Genomic DNA, 21184 nt, shown 5'->3' with positions numbered 1-21184 from the left:
AACCTGCGCACATTCAAGAAACCAATCATAATCTGTTCCCGATAGCCAAAAGTCGCTGTCGTGAGGTCAGATATTGGCGGATCGGTGCAGTCATTTTATGTGACTTTTTCTGCTGTTGGGATAGGTTGTCTCCCGTGATTGACCACAGTCAATCCAGATGGTTATTTTGGTGAGGTTTGGGTATACTTCAAACGGAAGCTTGGTAGTTGAAGCAAAGCATAATACGGTTGCCAATTACCATTAAATAGAGCAAAGCGCGTCAACCATGCCCACCCACCATCATTACCGGTTTGCCTCAATGTGTTTTAGCTCCCTACAGGACTTCCCACGGAGCTTCGATAAGTTCACGCGGTGGTCTGAGGCAGTACCTCTGAAAGACATTACTGTACAGAGGCCCTCTGTCCAGGGAACCATGGAATGTAATTTGAGTCTTCCCCTTTTCTCACAGTTGGGCAAACTCCTCGGATTTAAAGGCCACCGGACAGCCGTGTATCATCCTCCAATGGGATGCTCGAAAGGTGCCGCAGGACGCTGAAGGCTACTAGAATGACCCTTGTCTAATTGTTGACCTATTGACTGCCACTTTCGCCTGGTCTGTTCGCCCAGAAAGTTCTTCGTTTGAAATTCTATCAGAGCCTATATTACTTCTATCTCACATCACCGATAGAATATTCCAGGCCCATTTAGCCAAGGTCTATGATGCGATGGATGTCACCAGCGTAGTCGAGGGATTTAAGGAGAGATGTCATGGTCCGTTGAGGCAGTGGACACCCTGCGGACAAGGTACCCCGAAGAAAGAGCTCCAAACTCCACTCATCGTTTCAAAATGGTTCGAAAGCTGTTGACGTAGTCATTGCAGAAGGATCTAGAACAGAAACCACAGAAACCGTTGACGACTTCCTTAAAGTGGTGATATGTAACTACCATGCTGAATAAGGTTATGCTCGCTGCTCTAGAGGTGTATCTCTCAAGCAGAGTAGGTACTTCTGAGAGAAGCAGTCAACGCTTTTGCAGTGATACGTTGGGTTTATATGATCAGAACGTATGTGAATTGTCACTACTCGCAGGCGTGGGCCGAAATAAGAGATTCAATCAATTCGTGGAAGATATTTAATGGTGGGTTGGGAGTGGGTTGAGCCACTGCTTTGGGAAGAGTTTTCCGGTGATTTGGATATAGAAAACAGGGACAAATAAATAAGAAAGGAAAGTTAAGCATGGAAAATGGAAATAGGAATGGACCAAGACTGGAGCCTTTAGGGACCCCGGGTAAAAAAAAGGAAGGACTGGATATAGAGCCGTGGAAGGAGACTGTAAAGTACCTGTCACTTAGGTACGATTATAACCAGGAGAGAACAGCTGCTCCCAGGGCAGAGGTGAGGTAGGGTCTGATGAGTTGCCTCTGCCTTGGACGAAACTGCAAGTTAAATACAACAGGGTATTTGACCATTAGACCGTCTGATAGTTTATCGAGAAACTTTTGGACCAAGGAGTTGGGAGAAGAAATGGAAAGTATTAACTGGCTGTCATGAATGGGAGGCGGTTCGGAGGAGTAGAGACGGATGCTAATAGGAACAGAGGGAATATGCTGTTTCATAGCGATAAGGGCGCTGGGAAGACAAGTCTGCATCTGATCAAGGAGGGAAAAGCCTTGTGTGGCGGGTTGTTAAAAAGATGAGAGACTTTTCACCCCCTTATCCATTCTTTGGGCTAGATCTGTCAGTGAAGGTCTTCTGTCAGTGTATTTTCGCTTTGGTGATTACTTTTGCAGTGAAAATTCTTAAGCGGCGAGTTTTCATGTAACAAGGCGAAGATACCATGAGTGGGTATAGATCTTATGGGTTCCAAACGATTGTGCAACTGAGCAACTACAAAGGACATTTATTTTCGTGGCTAAGTATTTGGGTGAACAGACTGTTGAGGAACCCGAGTATTTATGGATGAATCTGACTAGATTCCTGTATAAGAATAGATCTTCTTTGAAGTAGAAGTCGTTCCTGAATTTTGTAATGACTTATTGGATTGGGCGATGGTCAAAGACTGTCGGTCTAGTACTTTACGTTGAGAAATACAAATTCTTCCAGTCGCAGGTAAGATTCCTCGACCATCTGATTACCCCAAGGCATGCGAGCTTCTCGCTTCCAAAAACTGTTAAGGATCTCCGAAGATTCTTGGGGATGTTCATCAACCATGCATGTTAATCAAGCAATCCTTAATGCCTTCTTCTCTGGACCGAAAACCACTACCGTCTGATTGTGTGGTTTGTTTAGACGTGTGGGCGTTTAAGACCACCAACCAACAGCTGGTGGATGCTACACCTCTGGCATTCCCCCAGCAAGATCCACCCTTAGCCGTATTCGTCGATGCCTCCGATAGGTACTGCTCGTCACCAAAAAGTGAATCAAATGTGGCAGTCGTTCTTCTTCTTCTCCAAACAGCTTAATCCCGCTCAACGGAATTGCAGTGCCTGTGACCGTGAGTTATTCGCCGCGCAATGAAATACGTCCCCGCGGCAACTTCGGCACTTGAGCTTTAGCCGCCAGTTCACTTCCACCATTCAACACGTGTCTGGAGAAGCTAACGTAGTTGCTGACGGTTTGTCACATGTTGCAGAGGTCAAAATTATCGCTACCGTCGATTTTCTGGCGATTACCGAGGCCCAAACAGACGGCGCAGTTCTTCAAAGCTTGAGGGCCAATTCCAAATACACATTTAGGGAGTTTCATACCTTCGGCTCAATATCCAGTATATGCTGCGGCACCTGAGGCAAGGGACCAAGGCCATATATTCCGGCCGATTTCCGAAAGGCAGTATTTCGCCGTTCACGATCTAGCACACCCAGGCATTCGGGCAACGAATCAGTTAGTCACCGCAGAGTATTTCTGACTGTCCATAAACAGGCATATTAATTCTTGCATGCCAGAAGTGCAAAACTACAAAGCATGTGAGGAAGGAAGTAGGAGTGTTCCCTCGGTTCACTAAGCATTTCCACACAATCCATCTCCACATCATTGACCGTTTGCGATCCTCGCAAGGTTTCAGGTATTGCCTCACTATCATCGATAGGTTCGCGCGGTGGCCTGAGGCAATACTTCTGAAAGGCGTTACTGTAAAATCTTGTGCAGAGAGCCTCTGTACAGGAAACCAGGGAATGCAGTTTGAGTCCTCCCTTTTCTCAGAGTTGGGCAAACTCCTCGGATTTAAAGGCCACCGGAAAGCTGCGTATAACCCCCAATGGGATGTTCAAAAGGTGCTAGAATGACCCAAGACGACCCTTCTTAGTCGCAGGTCCTGCCCTTCGTTCCTCTTGGCCTCCGAACAGTCATCTAGACATCTAGAAGAACTTGCTGCAGGTTGGAGCTGGTATCCTAAGTGGCTGAAGTTGACCTAGAGATGGAAGCTACCCCAAGAAAGTTGGCGAAATTGGCCTCGAAGGTCCGTCACTAATACTAAAGTTCCACTGAAGTGTGCATCGACACGCATTTGAACACCACAGTGCTAGTCAAGCTTGGAAATTTAGGAAACACTTCAGTCCGCCACGTGCCATTTAACAAAACTTCATGTATCCTTTCTTTTCCAAAATCCGAGTGGAGTCATAAAGACAGAAAACCTATAATGGTTCCTATCCTCAATCGGTGTTTATCCTGTCTCAGATGCTTATGAGGTGCGACCTTCGGAGTTTCTACCCTCAGGTCATAATATTGGAAGATGCCCTTTTTAGGTGCAGGTTAATGAGCTCTTCGTAGTACAGGCGTTCGAAAAGGATGTAATCTAAAAACGCCTAGTAATTCTCCCCGCAGTAGTACACATATAAAATGAGCCTAGGAATCGGGGAATGACAGCAGATTTCGAGCTCTGCGAAGGGCACGTTGAAAATGTCTGCGCTACGTGTGGTCTAAAACGCAGAACGGCAGGTGATGTCGTCAGCGGCTGAGCAGTCCATCAGACTCGAGGAAAGTTTAAAAAATGTGCATAGATCCAGATAAGGTCTACGTTGTTGTGGGAAGGGAAGGTTCAGAAAGCAGAGGCGCGAGGGGTAGTCCACACGAGAGAAGCTTTTTTTTTAAAGAAGAGGAAATGGGTGAATTTACGTTGTACATTTTCAAGGGCAAGCCAATCACAGTTACGGGAGGGAGACCAAATCACGGAGCAGTACTCGAGGGTATTCCTCACGAGGGAATTGAAGAGAGTTAAGGAGGGTTGGGTGGAGTCAAAATCAGAGGAGGAGTGAAGTATAAACCCTGACAATTTTCCAGCTCGATTGATGACATCGAGGCAATGGGTGTCAAAGCGGAGCTTATTGTCGAAAGTGACTCCGAGGTCTTGAGTGGAATTTAAGCGTGATAACGAATGCCCGTTAAGAGAGTAGGAGAAAGAAGTGGGTGAGGATTTTAGTGAGTAGTAAATAGAGTGACACTTTCTGACATTTAGCGCTAAACCATTAGTCGAGTACCAACGAACCAGAGTGTCCAGGTTACACTGAAGGGAAACACAGTCCATAGGCGACGATATAGCGGAAAACAGCTTAAGGTCGTCTGCATAGAACAAACAGGGACAAGTAAGGAGGGGAGGAAGGTTGTTAATAAAAAGTAGAAATAATAAGGGACCCAGATGTGGGATGCCAGAAGAGGGGGAGAAGGAGCGTACAGCCGTCAAAAGAGACGCGGCAGGATCGGTTGGAAAGGTAAGAGGCAAGCCATAAAACAAATGGTATGGGAACCTTTATAGACGAGAGTTTGGATAGAAGTATCTTGTGATTTACGGTGGCGAAGGCTTTAGCGAAGTCAGTGTAAATGATGTGCCCTTCTTGCCGTGAATTTAACCATTTGGCGGCAAAGTCAAGTAGGTTGGAGGTAGTGGACCTACGTTTAACGAAGCCATGTTGCTCTTTCAGTAGGTGGGGGCCAAAGTGGGCGGACATGAAAGCCGTGTAGGCATAATCCCACGATCCTCTTCGGACACGGATTGATTTTGTGACCACAATCAGAGCCCCGCGATGACTAGCACAGCGGTACTGGTTTATACTGAGTGCAGGCTCAGCATTCATACCAGTGGTTGTGAGGCCTATCTAACACCTCTGGCCACAGAAATGCACATGTCCACGCTGGAATATATCAAAAATACTTTATTTTCCAAACTAATTATGTTGCTCCTGAGTTTTTCGTTCTGAATACACGTATCTATGTTATCGCCTAATTTACTAATTTAACGAAAATACAGATGCAGATAGTATATGAAAGTCCTGGGGGTTTAACGTGAGTACCTGCCGTGTAGGCATAATCCCACGGTCCTCTTCGAACACGGATTGATTTTGTGACCACAATCAGAGCCCCGCGATGACTAGCACAGCGGTACTGGTTTATACTGAGCGCGGGCTCAGCATTCATACCAGTGGATGCGAGGCCTATCTAACACCTCTGCCGCAACTAAGGGGTACGGCACCCGAGTTGTACAGCGCAACTCCACGCTTGAGCTCCGAGGAGCTCTGCCCGCGATGTAGGCATAACCACAACCACCATGAAACTCCCACTGGGGGGGCCAACCGCAAATAACCGGGCCGAGAGCACATCCTCCAGGAATTCTCCTGGAGCATATGCTCTCAGAGGGCCATCCCGGTTCCCATGGTACCAGATAACCTCCCGTGAGGCTACGTGGCGGAGCCACTTCAGATGAATCCCTTGCAGACCTGGGTCTGATCGCCCTCCTCGAGTACGTGGGGACGGAACTCCCCAATGGGTTAACTGGAATCAGCCCGAAGCGGAGAACCGCAACGACGTACGATTGCCACTTTTGTGTATGGGGATGATGCGAGCCTCTTTTCACAAGCCGGGTAAATGATAGATAGGGGAAGGGAGATGGACTTATCAGTTTTGAGCAAAAAGAGGTTTGGAAGACCATCGTAGCCAGGTCCGACATTGGCATGAAGTTTGTTAATGAGGTACTCGACAAGGATAGGGGTAAGAAGGGGAATGGTAGGCGATGTGAGGCAGGCTACATCCACTATCGGGAGGGATTCGGAGGAAGGAGAGGGAACATAGACTGACGAAAAGTAGCGGCAGAGTAAATCACATGATAGTTGGGGGAAGTTCGCTGAGAAGCCAGAGAATTTAATGGACGAAGGGGATAACTGGGCAGGGCAGCGGGAGTTGTGTTTGTGGGACCAGAAAGGTTTCAGGTTTCCGTGCTTTAGTGAGTCTTCCACACTGGTCAAATATTCGTTTCTGGACTTACGTATTAAGGATTTGACAGATGAACGTAGAAATTTGAAAAAAAAACTAAGTCAGTATCGTTTCTAGAAGACAGGAATTACTTCCTCGCAGTGTCTTTTTGACGTAGTTTTTTGTAAACTTCAATGGTGAACCAGACGTGGTAAGAGTGTAAGCACTTAGGAAAGAAGGGAACGAAACAAGGAAGAAGATCAAATAAAATGGTGTAGAAAGGGTTGAGTGCTTGGTCACATGTAAATGGAGAGAGGAGGGGGACCCAGTTAATTGACGCCAGGACTCGCTGAGCGAAGGCCTCTATACGCAACTCAAGGAACAGCTCATCAGATGCCTGTCGGTAAGTGAAGCCAAGCTGAACCACTTGCGAACGGATCTAACGCTCAACCAGCTGCATCTGCAAATTGGGCGGCTGGTTGAGGACAAGGTTGGCGCGAGGCTTCTGAAGTCCTTGTGGCGTCAACGACTGCCGGAGGGCACGCCGGCCATTCTAATCTGAAGGTGATGCAGCGACTGCGGATGAAATATACGAGGTACCCGCACGCCCCGTGGTCGCGAAGGTGTCTCGCGAGTCTGCCAACGTGTTGGAACTGCAGACGCAATTAGCCGCATTTACAACCAATGTGACCACACTGACGGAGGCGAGGAATGCTTTGGGTTCGAGAGAGCGGTCGCGAAATCGTTCAGCGGCCACCTCGAGAAACGGGTTTTCGGATAGCCGCACACCGCGGTCCCCATAGAACTCCGGCCTGTGCTGGTACCATCCTAGGTTTACAAATTAGGCTACGAAATTAACCAGTTCATCCAATTTTCTCGTGGCCCAAAAAACAGCTTGCTGGGGAGCACCGCGGTATTTACCTGAATTGAAACACATCACCTTACGCTATAACACTCTTAGTGGGTGGAATTTGCTGGGAAACACAGGCGCGAAAGTTTCGATCCTTCCCGTCTCCAGACTCAACAATTTCCTCAGCAGGTGAGACGAGAGTCTTGGCTTGCGTGAGACCTTTCCGTAGCACTTCATTTTGGCTGATATCAGTGTCCCCATTTTATGTACAGACTTTCTATGTCCCTATGGACTGCCGGTAGATATGCTACATAGGTCCCTGATAGATCCTACATGATGTCCATATCAACACTGCGTCCTCCACCCCAGAAGCTCGTTGTTGCACAGCAAGAGTGCAACGAACTATTAAAGCAGGGTATATGCAGACCTCGCAAAAGGAGTTCGTCATCTTCCCTCCATTTGATCCCCAAGTCCAACGGCGAGTAGTGACCTTGTGGAGATTATAGACGCCGGAACATGTTGCGTTGGACTAGTGGCGTGAGATGTTTTGATTATATCCGAAATGAGGATATCCGCGATCGATATGGAGTTGTACCGATCGTGGAAAAATTGCGAGAGGCGTCTTCGATGGTATGGTCACGTAATTCGCGCTAACGAGAATTCACTTGCCAAGATTGGTCCGAACATCGGAATCGATGGTAAGTGACCAAGAGGCCGGCCGAAACAACGGTGGCTTGATACGCTGGATGGGGATTTAAAAGCGTCGAAATTGCATCCAGATCAGGCATTTGATAGAACCCAATGGCGAAACCAATCACGACGAGCCGACCTGCTTCTGAACCTTACAAAGGCTGAAGAAAAAAAAGATAGACGCCTGCATGCTTAGACGATTTCGGACTGGCGCCTCATTCCACTCATCTAAGACGTTGCGCATTATTTAGCAAAGTGTCGAGTTTTCCCGGCCTTGGATCTCGCCAAGACTTTCCACCAAATCCCTATCACTCCGATGATATTCCAAAGACAGCAATTTGCACAACTTTTAAACTCTTCGAGTTCACACGGATGACTTTTGGCCTGTGCAATGCGGAGCAAACCTTCCAGAGATTAATCCAATCTGTTCTACGAAACTTGGACTTTTGTTTCTTTACTTGGAAGACGTTCTGGTCGCATTTTCTACCGAGTCTGAGCGTTTGGCATATCTCTAGTGCATTTTCAATGGCTCGTTCATAATCACCTAATTTTCATCGTTGACAAATACGCGGTACCAAAAACGATCAAAGGCCTTAGAAGGTTCTTGGTCATGCTAAATTTCTACCGTCGTTTCCTACCCAAAGCTCATCAGCAGGTATTACCTAACGCCTTCCTGTCTGGTCCAAAGACTAGAGATTCTTAGGAGGTTATGTGATGTCGAGAAACCGCCCAAGCAACAATTGTATGAGCACTACACTTCTGACATTCCCTCGACAGGGTGCACCCCTAGTTGTGTTCGTCGATGCCTCAGATATGACAGTAGGCGCTGTTCTTCATCAGAAGGTGAATCAAACATGGCAATCGTTGGGATTCTCCACTAAACAGTTGGAACCCGCTCAACAGCTCCTAGGACCGTGAATTACTGTTCATCTTGTTCACGGACCGACAAAGCGCCCCCTCGCCAGCTTCGATACTTAGCCTGCATCAGCCAGTTCACATCGGACATTCGATATGGTTCTAGAAAAAGCAACTTAGTTTAAAATATCATAGTTATCGTCCCGCTGCTTGTAGTTCTTCTAAATAAAAATAAAACTAGGTATCTTTCTCCTACTACAGTATTGTTCGAGAAACGCTTTGAAAACAATATTCGAAAAACGTGTTCTTTGAAAATACTGGGACCGGACTTCTTTCGAGATTCAACCAAATTCACGGTTGGATGAGAACGAGTTGATATCAAAACAAAACACAAAGATTAATGTTAATTGATTAATTTTATTGCCCGCACAAAGCAGGATGAGAAAAAGAAACGAAAAAACGAAACGAGAACGTGAAAACAGTAAAAAAGCGAATTGTGCGTGAAAGATGATAATAAACGTCAGGCGGAGATCTTGATAGAGAACCGCTGTAAATTTACACACACAGTCAGCGCTAACACAGAGATAAGATGAGATGAGAAGCGGGAGATTTGAACAAATATATTTTAATAGTTAGTAAATACGTCGAGAGTTACTTACTCTCTTCCTCAGTACTTAAGCTACCTAGCTAGGTAGCTAAAATACGTATTTACTATTAAAATATATATATATATACCTAGTTAGGTAGCTTAAGTACTGAGGAGGAGAGTAAGTAGCTCTCGAAATACGTATTTACTAACTATTAAAATATATTGTAGTAGGAGAAAGATACCTAGTTTTATTTTTATTTAGAAGAACTACAAGCAGCGGAACGATAACTATTTTAAACTAAGTTGCTTTTTCTAGAACCATATCGAATGTCCGATGTGAACTGGCTGATGCAGGCTAAGTATCGAAGCTGGCGAGGGGGCGCTTTGTCGGTCCGTGGACAAGATGAACAGTAATTCACGGTCCTAGACGCTGTTGAGCGGGTTCAGTAACAGTAATTCACGGTCCTAGGCGCTTCGAAGTTCGCCTTACGAAAGTTGAACGTCTACTACCAAGCCACAAAATCCCGCAATATACAAGATTTGCATTTGTATGTATGAAATTTCGTCTAAGCTAGAAACAAGCGCTAGAAATGATTTTAATATCATAATATGAAAACAACAACAAAAAAGGTTAATGATCATTTTGTAAAATATTCGAAAATATCTTTGTTATTTTTGAAAATATTTAAATGGACTTTAAGGTTTCGGGAAGTTTAAAATGTCTGAGGGTTTTATGGAGAAAATTGTCAAAAGAAAATTAAGAATGCTCATTTGTAAATTATTAGGTTGTTGCAAATGAAATGTCGGATATTTGAGTAAAATTTCAAAAAACTATAACTTTTATAGGCCGGATGTTAAAACGACGGACCCGGCAACGACAAAGGAACAACGATTTGCGCATTTTCTCATGGAACGTGCGCTCCCTGTACAGAGATGAAGCTGATAAGCAGCTAGCCGATACCCTATCCCAATATAGGGCTGATGTAACAGCGTTGCAAGAGATGCGATGGACAGGGACCGGTTTCCTGGAGAAGAGCCACTACACCATATATTATAGCGGCCATCCAGTAAACCATGTGCTCGGAGTAGGTTTCTTAGTCAGCCAAAAAATGAAACCTGCTGTTATCGGCTTTGAAAGTATAAGCGAACGGCTATGCACTCTGCGCTTGCGAGGCAAGTTTAGAAATATAAGTCTCATAAACGTTCACGCCCCTACAGAGGAGACTGCAGAGTCGGAGAAGGATACCTTCTACGAGGCAGTAGAAAGAACCCTCGAAGCCTGTCCCAGATATGATATCAAAATCATACTTGGGGATTTTAACAGCCAAGTAGGGAAGGAGCCCGTATTCAGGCGATACGTTGGCTCCCATAGCTTACACGAAAAAACAAATGATAACGGACTGCGGACTATTCAATTAGCAGGGTCACACGAAATGGTTGTTGGAAGTACCTGGTTTGCGCGGAAAGCGGTCCACAAACATACGTGGGCCTCTCCAGACGGGACCACTTTCAACCAAATTGACCACGTGTTGATCGAACGCCGCCACCTCTCAGCCTTGATGAATGTCAGAACATATAGGGGGGCCAATATAGACTCGGATCACTATCTCGTTGGCATGGTGCTCCGAGCTCGAATAACAATACCACCTAGAATCCCCTCTGACAATCAGGTGAGAGTGAACACTGAAGCCATCCACAACACAACCCTCCGCGACACCTATAAGAGGGAAATGGATGCCGCAATAACCGCAGTCAATAGAGGACCTGGAGATGAAGCATCAACTAATGATCTTCACAACCACCTGAAGAACGTTATCATGGATACGGCCACAAATATACTTGGCCCCAGCCGCAAAAGGAGTCGGAACGGCTGGTTTGACGATGAATGTAAGCTAGCAACGGAACGGAAGAATGCCGCATACCGAGTAATGTTGCATTCTCAAAGAACGCGGGCATGCGCAGAGACTTATCACGAACTCCGTCGAGCGGAGAAGCGACTTCACAGACGGAAAAAGGAAGCCTGGGAGAACCAACAAGTCTGTGAACTAGAAAAGTACAGGGAGCAACCGCACCAGGCGCGGAAGTTTTACCAACAAGTCAGCAGGATGAAGCCTTATACACCTCGATGCTCATCCTGCCGAGACAAAGAGGGAAATCTGATTTTCGACAGAATGGGCATATTAGAGCGATGGGTTGAGTACTTTGATGAGCTACTGAACAACCAGAACATCGGCGAGCTGGAGGTCCCGCCAACTGAAGACGACGGACAAATACTGCCACCACCAAGTTTAGGAGAAACAGTCCGTGCAATTCATCGGCTAAAAAATCATAAGTCGTCAGGAGCCGATGGAATTACAGCCGAATTGGTTAAATATGGAGGCGACCAGTTACACCAAGTGGTTCATCAACTTGTGCTCAAGGTATGGGACAGCGAATCAATGCCTGACGATTGGCAGCGAGGCATAATCTGTCTCATACATAAAAAGGGAGATATCACACAGTGCAGCAATTATAGAGGTATCACGTTGCTGAGTACCATCTATAAGATATTCTCCTCTATCTTGCTAGGCCGGATAGCCCCATACGCCCAGAACATCATTGGCCCATACCAAAGAGGCTTCACTCCAGGCAAATCAGCAACAGATCAGATTTTCTCTCTGCGGCAGGCGATGGAAAAACTGTTGGAATATGGACAACAGTTGCACCATCTGTTCATCGACTTTAAAGCCGCCTATGATAGCATAGCCAGGGTAAAACTGTACACGGCCATGAGAGAATTCGGTATCCCGACGAAATTAATAAGACTGACTAGGCTGACCCTGACCAATGTGCGAGGCCAGATAAAAGCAGCAGGATCACTCTCAAGACCATTCGACATCAACAACGGTCTACGACAAGGGGATGCGCTATCATGCGTCCTCTTTAACCTGGCCCTCGAGAAAGTGATCCGTGATGCTGAGGTGAATGCAAGAGGTACGATCCTCTTCAAGTCCACCCAACTACTGGCCTATGCTGACGATATCGACATCATGGGAAGAACCACCCGAGACGTTCAAACTGCCTTCATCCAGATCGAGCAGGCGGCGCGAGATCTTGGGCTGCACATCAATGAAGGCAAGACAAAATACATGGTGGCAACGTCAGCACCGAAGACGAATCAACCAACAACATCAAACCGCACTGGTCAAACACAAGCACGAACAAGAATAAGGATAGGGGAATACAACTTTGAGACCGTTGACAATTTCTCCTATCTAGGGTCGAAAATCACAACCGATAACAACTACGATGATGAAATCCGCGCACGGTTGTTGTCAGCCAACAGAGCCTATTTCAGCTTACAAAGACTGTTCCGCTCGAAACGTCTCACCATAGGGTCAAAGCTCTTACTGTACAAGACTATGATCTTGCCAGTCCTCATGTATTCCTCGGAAACTTGGGTTCTTAGCAAGAAAAATTGCGAACTCTTGGCCGCGTTCGAGAGAAGAATCCTCCGAAGAATTTTTGGCCCCCTACATGAGGATGGACGATTCCGTAGCCTACACAATGACGAAATCTATGAGCGATACCATGACCGTCCGGTTGTGGATAAAATCCGGCTCAATAGGTTACGGTGGGCGGGTCACTTAATCCGTATGGATGAAGATGATCCCAACCGGAAAGTCTATAAGGGCAATATCTATGGTAGGAAAAGAAGACGAGGCAGACCCTGCCTAAGATGGAGCGATGGCGTGGGCCAGGACGCCAGACAGCTTTTAGGGATATCGAATTGGTGGACCTCGGCGCAAAACCGGGATGTCTGGAGTTCCTTATTAAGGCAGGCCTAGACCGGATACCGGTTGTTGCGCCGTTGATGATGATGATGATGATAACTTTTATGAAAATTAATTTTATTAGTCAAAATGAGAACCAGCAGCTTCAATGCACTTCTCCCAACGAGATACAAGGGCATTTATTCCAGTTTCGTAAAAGTCTGGGTTTCTAGAGCTAAGAAATTCTTCAAAGGCACTTTTGACAGCTACTTCATTGCTGAATTGTTTCCCCGCCAAAAAGTGATCCAAATGCTTAAAAAAGTGGTAGTCGGTTGGCGAGAGGTCGGGTGAATATGGTGGACGAGGAAGAGTCTCATATCGTAATTCATTTAATTTTTGGACCGTCATTCTGGAAACATGAGGTCGGGCGTTATCATGGAGCAGTATCACTCCATCTCTGTTGACCAATCTAGGCCGCTGAACACGTAATTTCTCGTGCATTTCATCAAGTTGGGCACAATATTTCTCTGCATTAATTGTTTCACCACGCTCCAAAAACGAATAATGAATAATTCCAGATGCAGACCACCAAACAGTTACCATTACCTTCTTCGGGTGAAGGCTCGGTTTTGGCATGTGTTGTGGAGGCTGATCGGCATCTAGCCATTGCGCTGATTTGCGACGGTTGTCGTACAATATCCACTTTTCATCGCATGTCACTATTCTGCGCAAAAAGGGATTGTTCCTGTTGCGGTTGAGTAGAGAACTGGATATTTCCATTCGCAGCGCCATGTTTTGCTCGTTGAGTTCATGCGGAACCCACTTATCAAGCTTCTTCACCTTTCCAAGCTGTTGTAAGTGCCGAGATACTGTCGAATAGTGTACGCCTATTTTCTCTGCAATGTCACGAATCGATGATCGGGGATCAGATTCCACTATCAAACGCAACTCGTCGTTGTCGATCGATGGTCCTGGGTGTCCACGAGGTTCACTTTGGAGGGTCATGTCGCCTGATCGGAATTTTTCGAACCACCGCTGTGTCGTTCGTTCGTTTGCTGCGTCAGCTCCAAATGCTCTGCAAATGTTTCTGGTTGCCTCCGCTGCGTTGTGACCAAGTTTAAATTCATATAGAAAAAGTAGACGTTTTTGACTCCCTTCCATGCTTTTTTCTTTGAGTTTTACTTGGAACTTCAATGACGATTGAAACTGAAATGACTCCTTGATCGAACGAACGACTATTTATACTCAATTATCCCATACCACCAGAGTCACCTTGCGGCAGTTTTAAACATTAAAATCATAACTAACTTCACTTCATTGAAAAATCCGACATTTCATTTGCAACAACCTAATAGTACACGAATTTCAGGGAATTAAGGGAGGATAATGGAATCTTTACAGTTTTTTTTTTTCGGCAAACTTGTAATCTTGGTATCTATCTTTACAAATGGGTGAAATTAATATCCTATCGCAGTAGTTCCGCCTCCAATTTCCGTTCCATGTCAATATTGTAATACATAGTTCCATAGTTTTTCTTACATTTAATCATTTCTAAGTCGAAACTCAAAATTACGAAAATAACAAGCAACAGATGAATAATTCCCATTATCTACTCAGGCTTATCGCTAACTAGAGTGAGTATGCATTAATCGAAGCTATCTGCGAGTCTGTCGCTGATGAGATAATAAGCTAAAATAATCGAAATATTTTGTCAAAATATCTTTCCACCCCGGAATGACTGTTGTTATTTTTGGCTCTCTGTTTGCTTGCTTGATTGCTCTGTCTTGTTTTTTATTTATTAAATATTCTTGCAGTGGTCCAACCCTCCACGTTCCGCCTGCTTTGGCGCCGTCTAATTGCTTCCAATTTTTTTTTATTAATAATTAATTCTTACCTGCTCCACGCTGTATACCTCCATATTGGGGCCGGCACTATCAATCCAGCGTTGTTGCCGGTAAATTGATTCCGAGCGTTTTTTGATATTCCGATGACAACAATAGCAAACCACGCAAACCACGGTTATGACGACTGATAGCATAGCTCTGGAATGGAAAACCAAAAAAAAAAATGTAAAAAATATTAAATTCTCTAAGTGAATTTAATTTGTGACCATAGTAGAGATTAATGAATTTATTATGGACGTTCATATGATAATAATGCAGCGACACGAAAAAATCGAATTATCATTTATGGCTTGTATAACTTAACTTTTTATGTGCAATGGTACTGGATACAGCAGATAAGCGGAATGGACAACACATTTACGTGTAACGTTATAGTCGTGATTGGTATAAAAATTGCATTCAGGTCAATTATTACTTCGTTTATGAAAAGATAAAAATGAAATTGGTCAACTGAAATGATTAATAAACTGGGAAAGTAGGGCCACTCCTCCATAAAAAAATCTCATATTTGTGCTACGAGTCATTTAACTCAACAATTAGCAGTTAATTATACTTTTTTCGTTATTCCTCAGCTTGTTTTGATATCTTTTTGCTAATCAACTGTAAAAAATCATCAATCATCTGATATTGTCCTAAGAGGGAAATTATTTCCTCTGAATAGGCGAATAAAAACTATGTTTACGGTTTTTCATCTATGGAAAATGCGCAATGTTTTGCTTTAGTCAGAAACAAGCGTTAGGATTGCATTTCGTTTTGCAAAACCGGACAACGACTTGGACCCAATCGACGCCGCCAACGAACTATTGGAGGAGATTAAGATCGACGGTCCACCGTGGACTGGCGAACCTCCCACGCAAGCAGGATCATGCTGAGGGTAACGTAGACAAATTTACAGCACTCAAAGTGCCCCTCGACTAATCTGCCTGCGTTAGAACAGAAGCCTTGGATCGGAAGCCACCGAAACACCAAAGGGCTCCAAAGCAAATGTTATTATTTATTCCACAAACACCAGACGCTGATTAGGACAGAGCTAGAGCATGTAACCCCACGAGGAAGAGTTTGTACACTTCTCTGTCTCCGAACTTAAGTTCCAGCGACCTAATTGTGGTCAAACTGGAGCAGGCAAGGGCAGAGAAGGGAGTATTCTTTCTCGGCTCACATAACTCACGACCGATCTGCTCCGCCAGAAGAGCTTTTCGGTGCGCAAATTGGCAAAACATAAGAACTGGAGTCCAAGTTGGGGGCTCTGGAAAAGGCGTTGCCCAGCTAAATACAGCAAGAAGACACTGCCACCGTGGTGGAATGAAGATCTCTCCAGCCTCAGGAAGTTTAACAAGGAGATTTTCAACATACTCCCTGAAGAAGTACAAGTCGGCCAACAAGACCGCCTAGAGGAGGTCTTGGTTGAACTACTGTCAGAAAACCGAAAGCACCAGCGAATCCACAATGCTCAGTAAGATTCTGTCCGAGTCCATCCTTCCTTAAAAAATCGGAAGGATCCTGGACGGAATCTTCTGGTGAAACCTTGGAGCTGATGGTTCAGATGTACTTTCTCGCCAGCACGGAGGACTGTGTGTCTGAGCTTTGCTCAGAGCGTACGCAGCGACCCCAGCCGTGCGACACTATCAATTTGGCAATTACCGATGATAATATCAGCGGGACTATAAACACTTTCTTCGTATATAAATCTCCGGGTCCAGATGGCATAATACCAGGAAACGGTTGAGCCGTGGCTTGTCAAGATTTACCGGAGCTGTATCTCTTTGGGATACGTACCGCAGTCTTGGATACGCGTACGAGTGGTATTTATACCGAAAGCAAGCAGGCGCGGGCATGAGTCCGCGAGGGACTTTCGATCAATCAGCCTCATCAGTTTCGTTTTGAAGGCCCTAGACCACATCTGGACATCCATTTAAGGACGATTATGGAGAGAACGCCTTTCTCAAATTTCCAGCATGCCTACCTCAAATCCACAGAATTCGCTTTCCACGAGGTAATTGGTGCCGTTTAGCGGTCACTGCAGTACTAGTAGTACGCCCTAGGTGACATTCTCGCCATAGAGCCTATGGTAAAGGCCACCTGTGCCAATTCAGGGAGGATTTGGCTCGCTTATAACAAAACCGGATCGGGAGAGCTCCTGTGCCAGACGTGTGCAAACGCACATAAATTCCAAGTCTGCATGGAGCACTGGCGCATAGGGGACCATGCCGCCAGACTTAACAGCTGCGGAGAAGAGAGGGAACCCTCAGGCACTTCCTCTGCGATTGCCCAGCTCTAGCTACAGTCAACACACGATGGGCTATATCTACGAAATGATAGTGGCGGTTATTGTCTGGCATCCGGAAAACTCAGTCCACCGTTGATGCTACCACACTGATTTTTGAGCTAGCCAGAAACGCCTATGACGAAGGGAAATACTGCCCACTGATGACTCTTGACATCAAGAACCCGTTCAAATTTGGCAAATGGAACCATATCGTCGAAGCACTCATCGCGGCACAAACGTTAAATTATATGTTAAGTATTTTTCTCTACTAGTTCCGACAGCGGAAGCTACTTTATGATTGGGACGAAGGGTCAAAGATGTATGTAATGACGGCAGCAGTTCCACAGGGTTCTGTTCTGAGCCCTCTGCTATGGAACTTAATGTATAATGTCGTCTTACGGCTCCCAGTAGCTAAGCAAGCCGTTGTCATTGGATTGGCAGACGACGTTGGAGTGGTCATGGCATCCAATCACCCTGACGAAGTGCATATGTTATATATGCGAACGAGACTATATGGATGATTAAGTCTTGGCTTAAAGACCACGGGCTGGAGCTTGCCAAACACAAGATGAAGTTGGTTCTCCTTACAAACCGCGGAAATATAAAACTGCTGAAATTTACATCGGGGCCCATGTCGTTAGCTTTCAGCCACCGTTGATATATATATAACTGCGAGTAGTATTTGACTCCAAGCTAAACTTTCAACCCCACTTAAAGCTTACTGGGCAGAAAACAGCAACTATCAGCTCAACACTGGCAAGGATGCTTCCAAATATAGGCGGTCCGAAACATAGCCGACGATTACTTTTACTGCGAGTCGTCTGCTCTGTCCTCTTATACGCGGCAACAGTGTAGGCGTCGGCGATAAAAATCGGAGAAAATCGCAGACAGCTTCAAGGCGCATATCGGTTAAGCGCTCTCCGAACAACATCTTATGAGGCAGCGTGCATGATTGCGGGGATGATCCCGGTGAATATTCTAACCAATGAGGCAAGTCATCTGTACGAGAATCAGCAAGCGAACCTGAATAAGAAGGACAAGTAGCATGGAACCAGGCGGAGAATAGCCGGTTGACATATAGACACCAGACATAAGTATGTGGAATATGCAAAATCATGGTGAGACGACTCAGTTCCTAACTGGACATGGTAGATACAGGAATTTCCTCTATAGGTTCGGTCTAGATGAATTGTCCGATTATCCTACATGTGAAGATGCAGCCGAAAATGAAGAACACGACTTCGTCGCCTGCCTAAGATTTAAAAGCTCAAGAAGAAAGTTTGAAACAGAGCTAAATACCCGTTTAACGGTGGAAAATCTGATATGTCAGACAGTGTTGGAATCTCGGTTCGGTACGGCATTGGACTACCAACTAAACACCTCCTCATCGTCAGAGAACTAGTCTGGAACCGTTTGGAACATTACTTCGGACTAGTCCCTGAATTCTCCCGCCTTACGGAGCCTTCAAATCAAGGAATTCCTTTCATCAATGGGAGGGGAGAGGAGGAAGGGAACTGTCAGTTCAAGGAACCTCTTGCCATCCGGCTCCTCCACCGGTCGAGCTCTATCTTTTTAGCAATGGGAAGGACCCGAACGTAATGGGCAACACGGCTCTACCTGTCAGCACTCCTCAGCATCTCTTCGACAATGTTGTCTGGAGAGAGATACCCCGTTGTTTAAATAGAGCTGCTGACGAACCCCCTCCCACCTTCCATAAGAAAAAAAAGTGTGATGGGCGTCGTCCACAACTCCATTGCAAAACACACAATGCGGAGATCACGCTTCTCCAATCTTGTGCAGGTAAGACTGAAAACTTCCATGTCCACTTAAAAATTGGGTAAGGAAATAGTCAGTCTCACCATGCTTCCCACTCAGCCACGCACCTAAATTGCCGATGAGCCGGGCAGTCCATCTGCCTCTAGTTTCATTTTGCGAAGAGAGCTGTCATTTGTCTTGAGTGCGTTGCCATTCTTCGCGAGCAACCACCTCACTTGGTTCATCTCCCTTGCACTTGTATATGGTTTGACGCTCCTTAGCAAGAAGGGCAACGCAGAGGCAGGGCAGGGAAGGGCACCATCACGGTCGGCTCAGAGACAGCTCCCTGTCTCTGGACTTGCGCGAGACGTTTACGATATACTTCCTTGCTAAGCGCGTCAGCCCATACCTCTGCGCCGTAAAGCAAGACAGGTTGCGTTGAACTCATCAGGAGACGTCGCCCAATATTTACCATTAGCCTACTTAACGCCGAAACTCCAGCTACAGCCTTGTTCGCTGCTGCTTTGATTTGCTCAAAAAAGCTCATCTTTGAGTCAATAGTCAACCCGAGGTACTTTACCGCTGGTTTTAACTCGATTATCGACTCGTCGAACTATATGGGACGCAGGGTCGGAATTCTCTTTTTAGTCAGGATGACTGCTTCAGTTTTTTCCAGTGTAAGGTTAAAACCATGAGTAGTCATCCATCTGCTTACCCGTCGCATCAATATGCCGAGTCTGCTTTACGCCTGACAGTGCGTCCAGCAACAAGTGCCGCCAAATAATTTGCAAAGCCGACCAGGCGGAGCTCTTCTGGCATGTCGAGTTTAGGTAGATTATACCTGATATGTCATAGGTGTGCTACCCCTGACGTGACCTTCATCCTCCTTTGAGCCTCTATTATTTCATCAGATAGTCCCTCAATATCCGTAAGGTACATAGAAAGTATTGTCTAGTGTACCTAGAATGTCTTTCCATCTTACGGAATTAAAGGCATTTTTGACGTCAAGCGTTACAAGCAGTACCACCCGTCGAGTTCGGCGGCTATGTGCCTCCGCTCGTGGAACGGCATCCACGACTTGCATGACAGCATCCACTGTGGATCTCCCTGCTCTAAAACCAAACTGCCGGGGAGATAAATCTCCGGCAGCGCGTATCGCTTCAGCGAGTCTACTTCTGATGAGCTTTTCGAGCACTTTTCCAGCAGTGTCAAGCATACATAGTGGGCGGTATGAAGACGGAAACTCGGGGTCGCCTTTCCCTTTGTGGATCAGCGCAAGCCTCGCAACTTTCCAACGAGTAGGGAAAATGCCCTCTTTCAGGCAAGCGTTGAATGCGCCGAGCAGTAGGTCTGGCCGGTGTTGGAATACCAGTTTGTACACTTCTGCTGGAATACCATCGGGTCCTGGCGCCTTCTTGTTTTTCATAGAGAGGACTGCCTGTTCCAACTCTTTTACAGAGAAAAGTGGACAGTCCTCTGCGCTCTCCGCGCCGACGTCACCATCCCATACGGGGTGTGCAGGGAAGAGTGCCCTCACAATGCGGTCCATCTGCTCGGCCTTAAGTGAACAGGGTTTCCGCAGAGCCCCGATTTTTCGGGTTACAAGTTTGTAACCGAGTCCCCACGGATCCCCATTCACCTCGTCGATCAGATCTTGCCAGCAGCGAGCTTTGCTCTTGTTTATTGCGCTGCGGAGTCTCCTTTTGGCTGATTTATACTCCATCATTATGGTACATGCCTCCTCCCGGCCGCCTAGACGTTATGTAAGCGGCGGAGCCTGTGACATTCCTTCCGGAGCTCTGCGATTTCCACTGTCCACCAATACATGGAAGGTTTGCCGCGCCTCGATGTCTTCCTGGGCATGGAGGCTCCGCTTTATCAGGTTCATAACTGAATTTACGACAGTATCAGCAGCGGCGCCACCGCCCCCAGGAGTACCCTTAAGCGTGGCCCCACCTGTTCGCAGAGTTTCGACAAACTTCCCGGTGTTCCCTTTCGCGACGTTCCATGCACAGAAAGATCGCCGGGGTGGCGCACACCGAGAGTTTGTGTCCACCACTTCGAAGGCAATGTATTGATGGTCGCTTGCGGAGAAGTCTTCCAGAACTCTCCACCCATTTACCAGTGATTCTGACGTGAAGGTTAAGGCTTCCCTAGCAGCCCGGGCGCCGCAACGTTGCGGTGGATCCGGTGTTTAGAACCAGTCCGGTTCTCGCTACCATTTCCAGAATTCGTTTTCCTCTGGAATCTGTGTGAATCATGCCCCATTCAAGTGCCCTAACATTGAAGTCGCTCCCGACCAGGATCCCCCCATCTGTGCCTAAGATAGCGTCCTCCAAAGCATCAAGTCTGCGTCGAAAGTCCTGCA

At 46.2% G+C, this 21184-nt stretch overlaps 2 protein-coding genes across 14 annotated transcripts in view; one reads left to right on the top strand and one right to left on the bottom strand.

Moving 5' to 3' along the window:
* LOC119648203 (probable beta-hexosaminidase fdl) overlaps positions 1-21184 on the top strand; it is a 251745-nt gene that overhangs the window by 96277 nt on the left and 134284 nt on the right. The window lies entirely within an intron of this gene.
* Positions 1-21184, bottom strand: part of LOC119648231 — a 100858-nt gene that overhangs the window by 32442 nt on the left and 47232 nt on the right. For all 12 annotated transcript variants that reach the window (XM_038049855.1, XM_038049864.1, XM_038049871.1 and 9 more), the window contains exon 3: positions 14786-14933. In XM_038049855.1, coding sequence (XP_037905783.1) covers positions 14786-14933 — 148 coding nt within the window. The remainder of the gene's footprint in view (positions 1-14785; positions 14934-21184) is intronic.

Source organism: Hermetia illucens, chromosome 1 (assembly GCF_905115235.1).
Source record: "Hermetia illucens chromosome 1, iHerIll2.2.curated.20191125, whole genome shotgun sequence".
Taxonomy (NCBI): Eukaryota; Metazoa; Arthropoda; class Insecta; order Diptera; family Stratiomyidae; genus Hermetia; species Hermetia illucens.
This window is presented reverse-complemented; position numbering and strand designations above follow the sequence as displayed.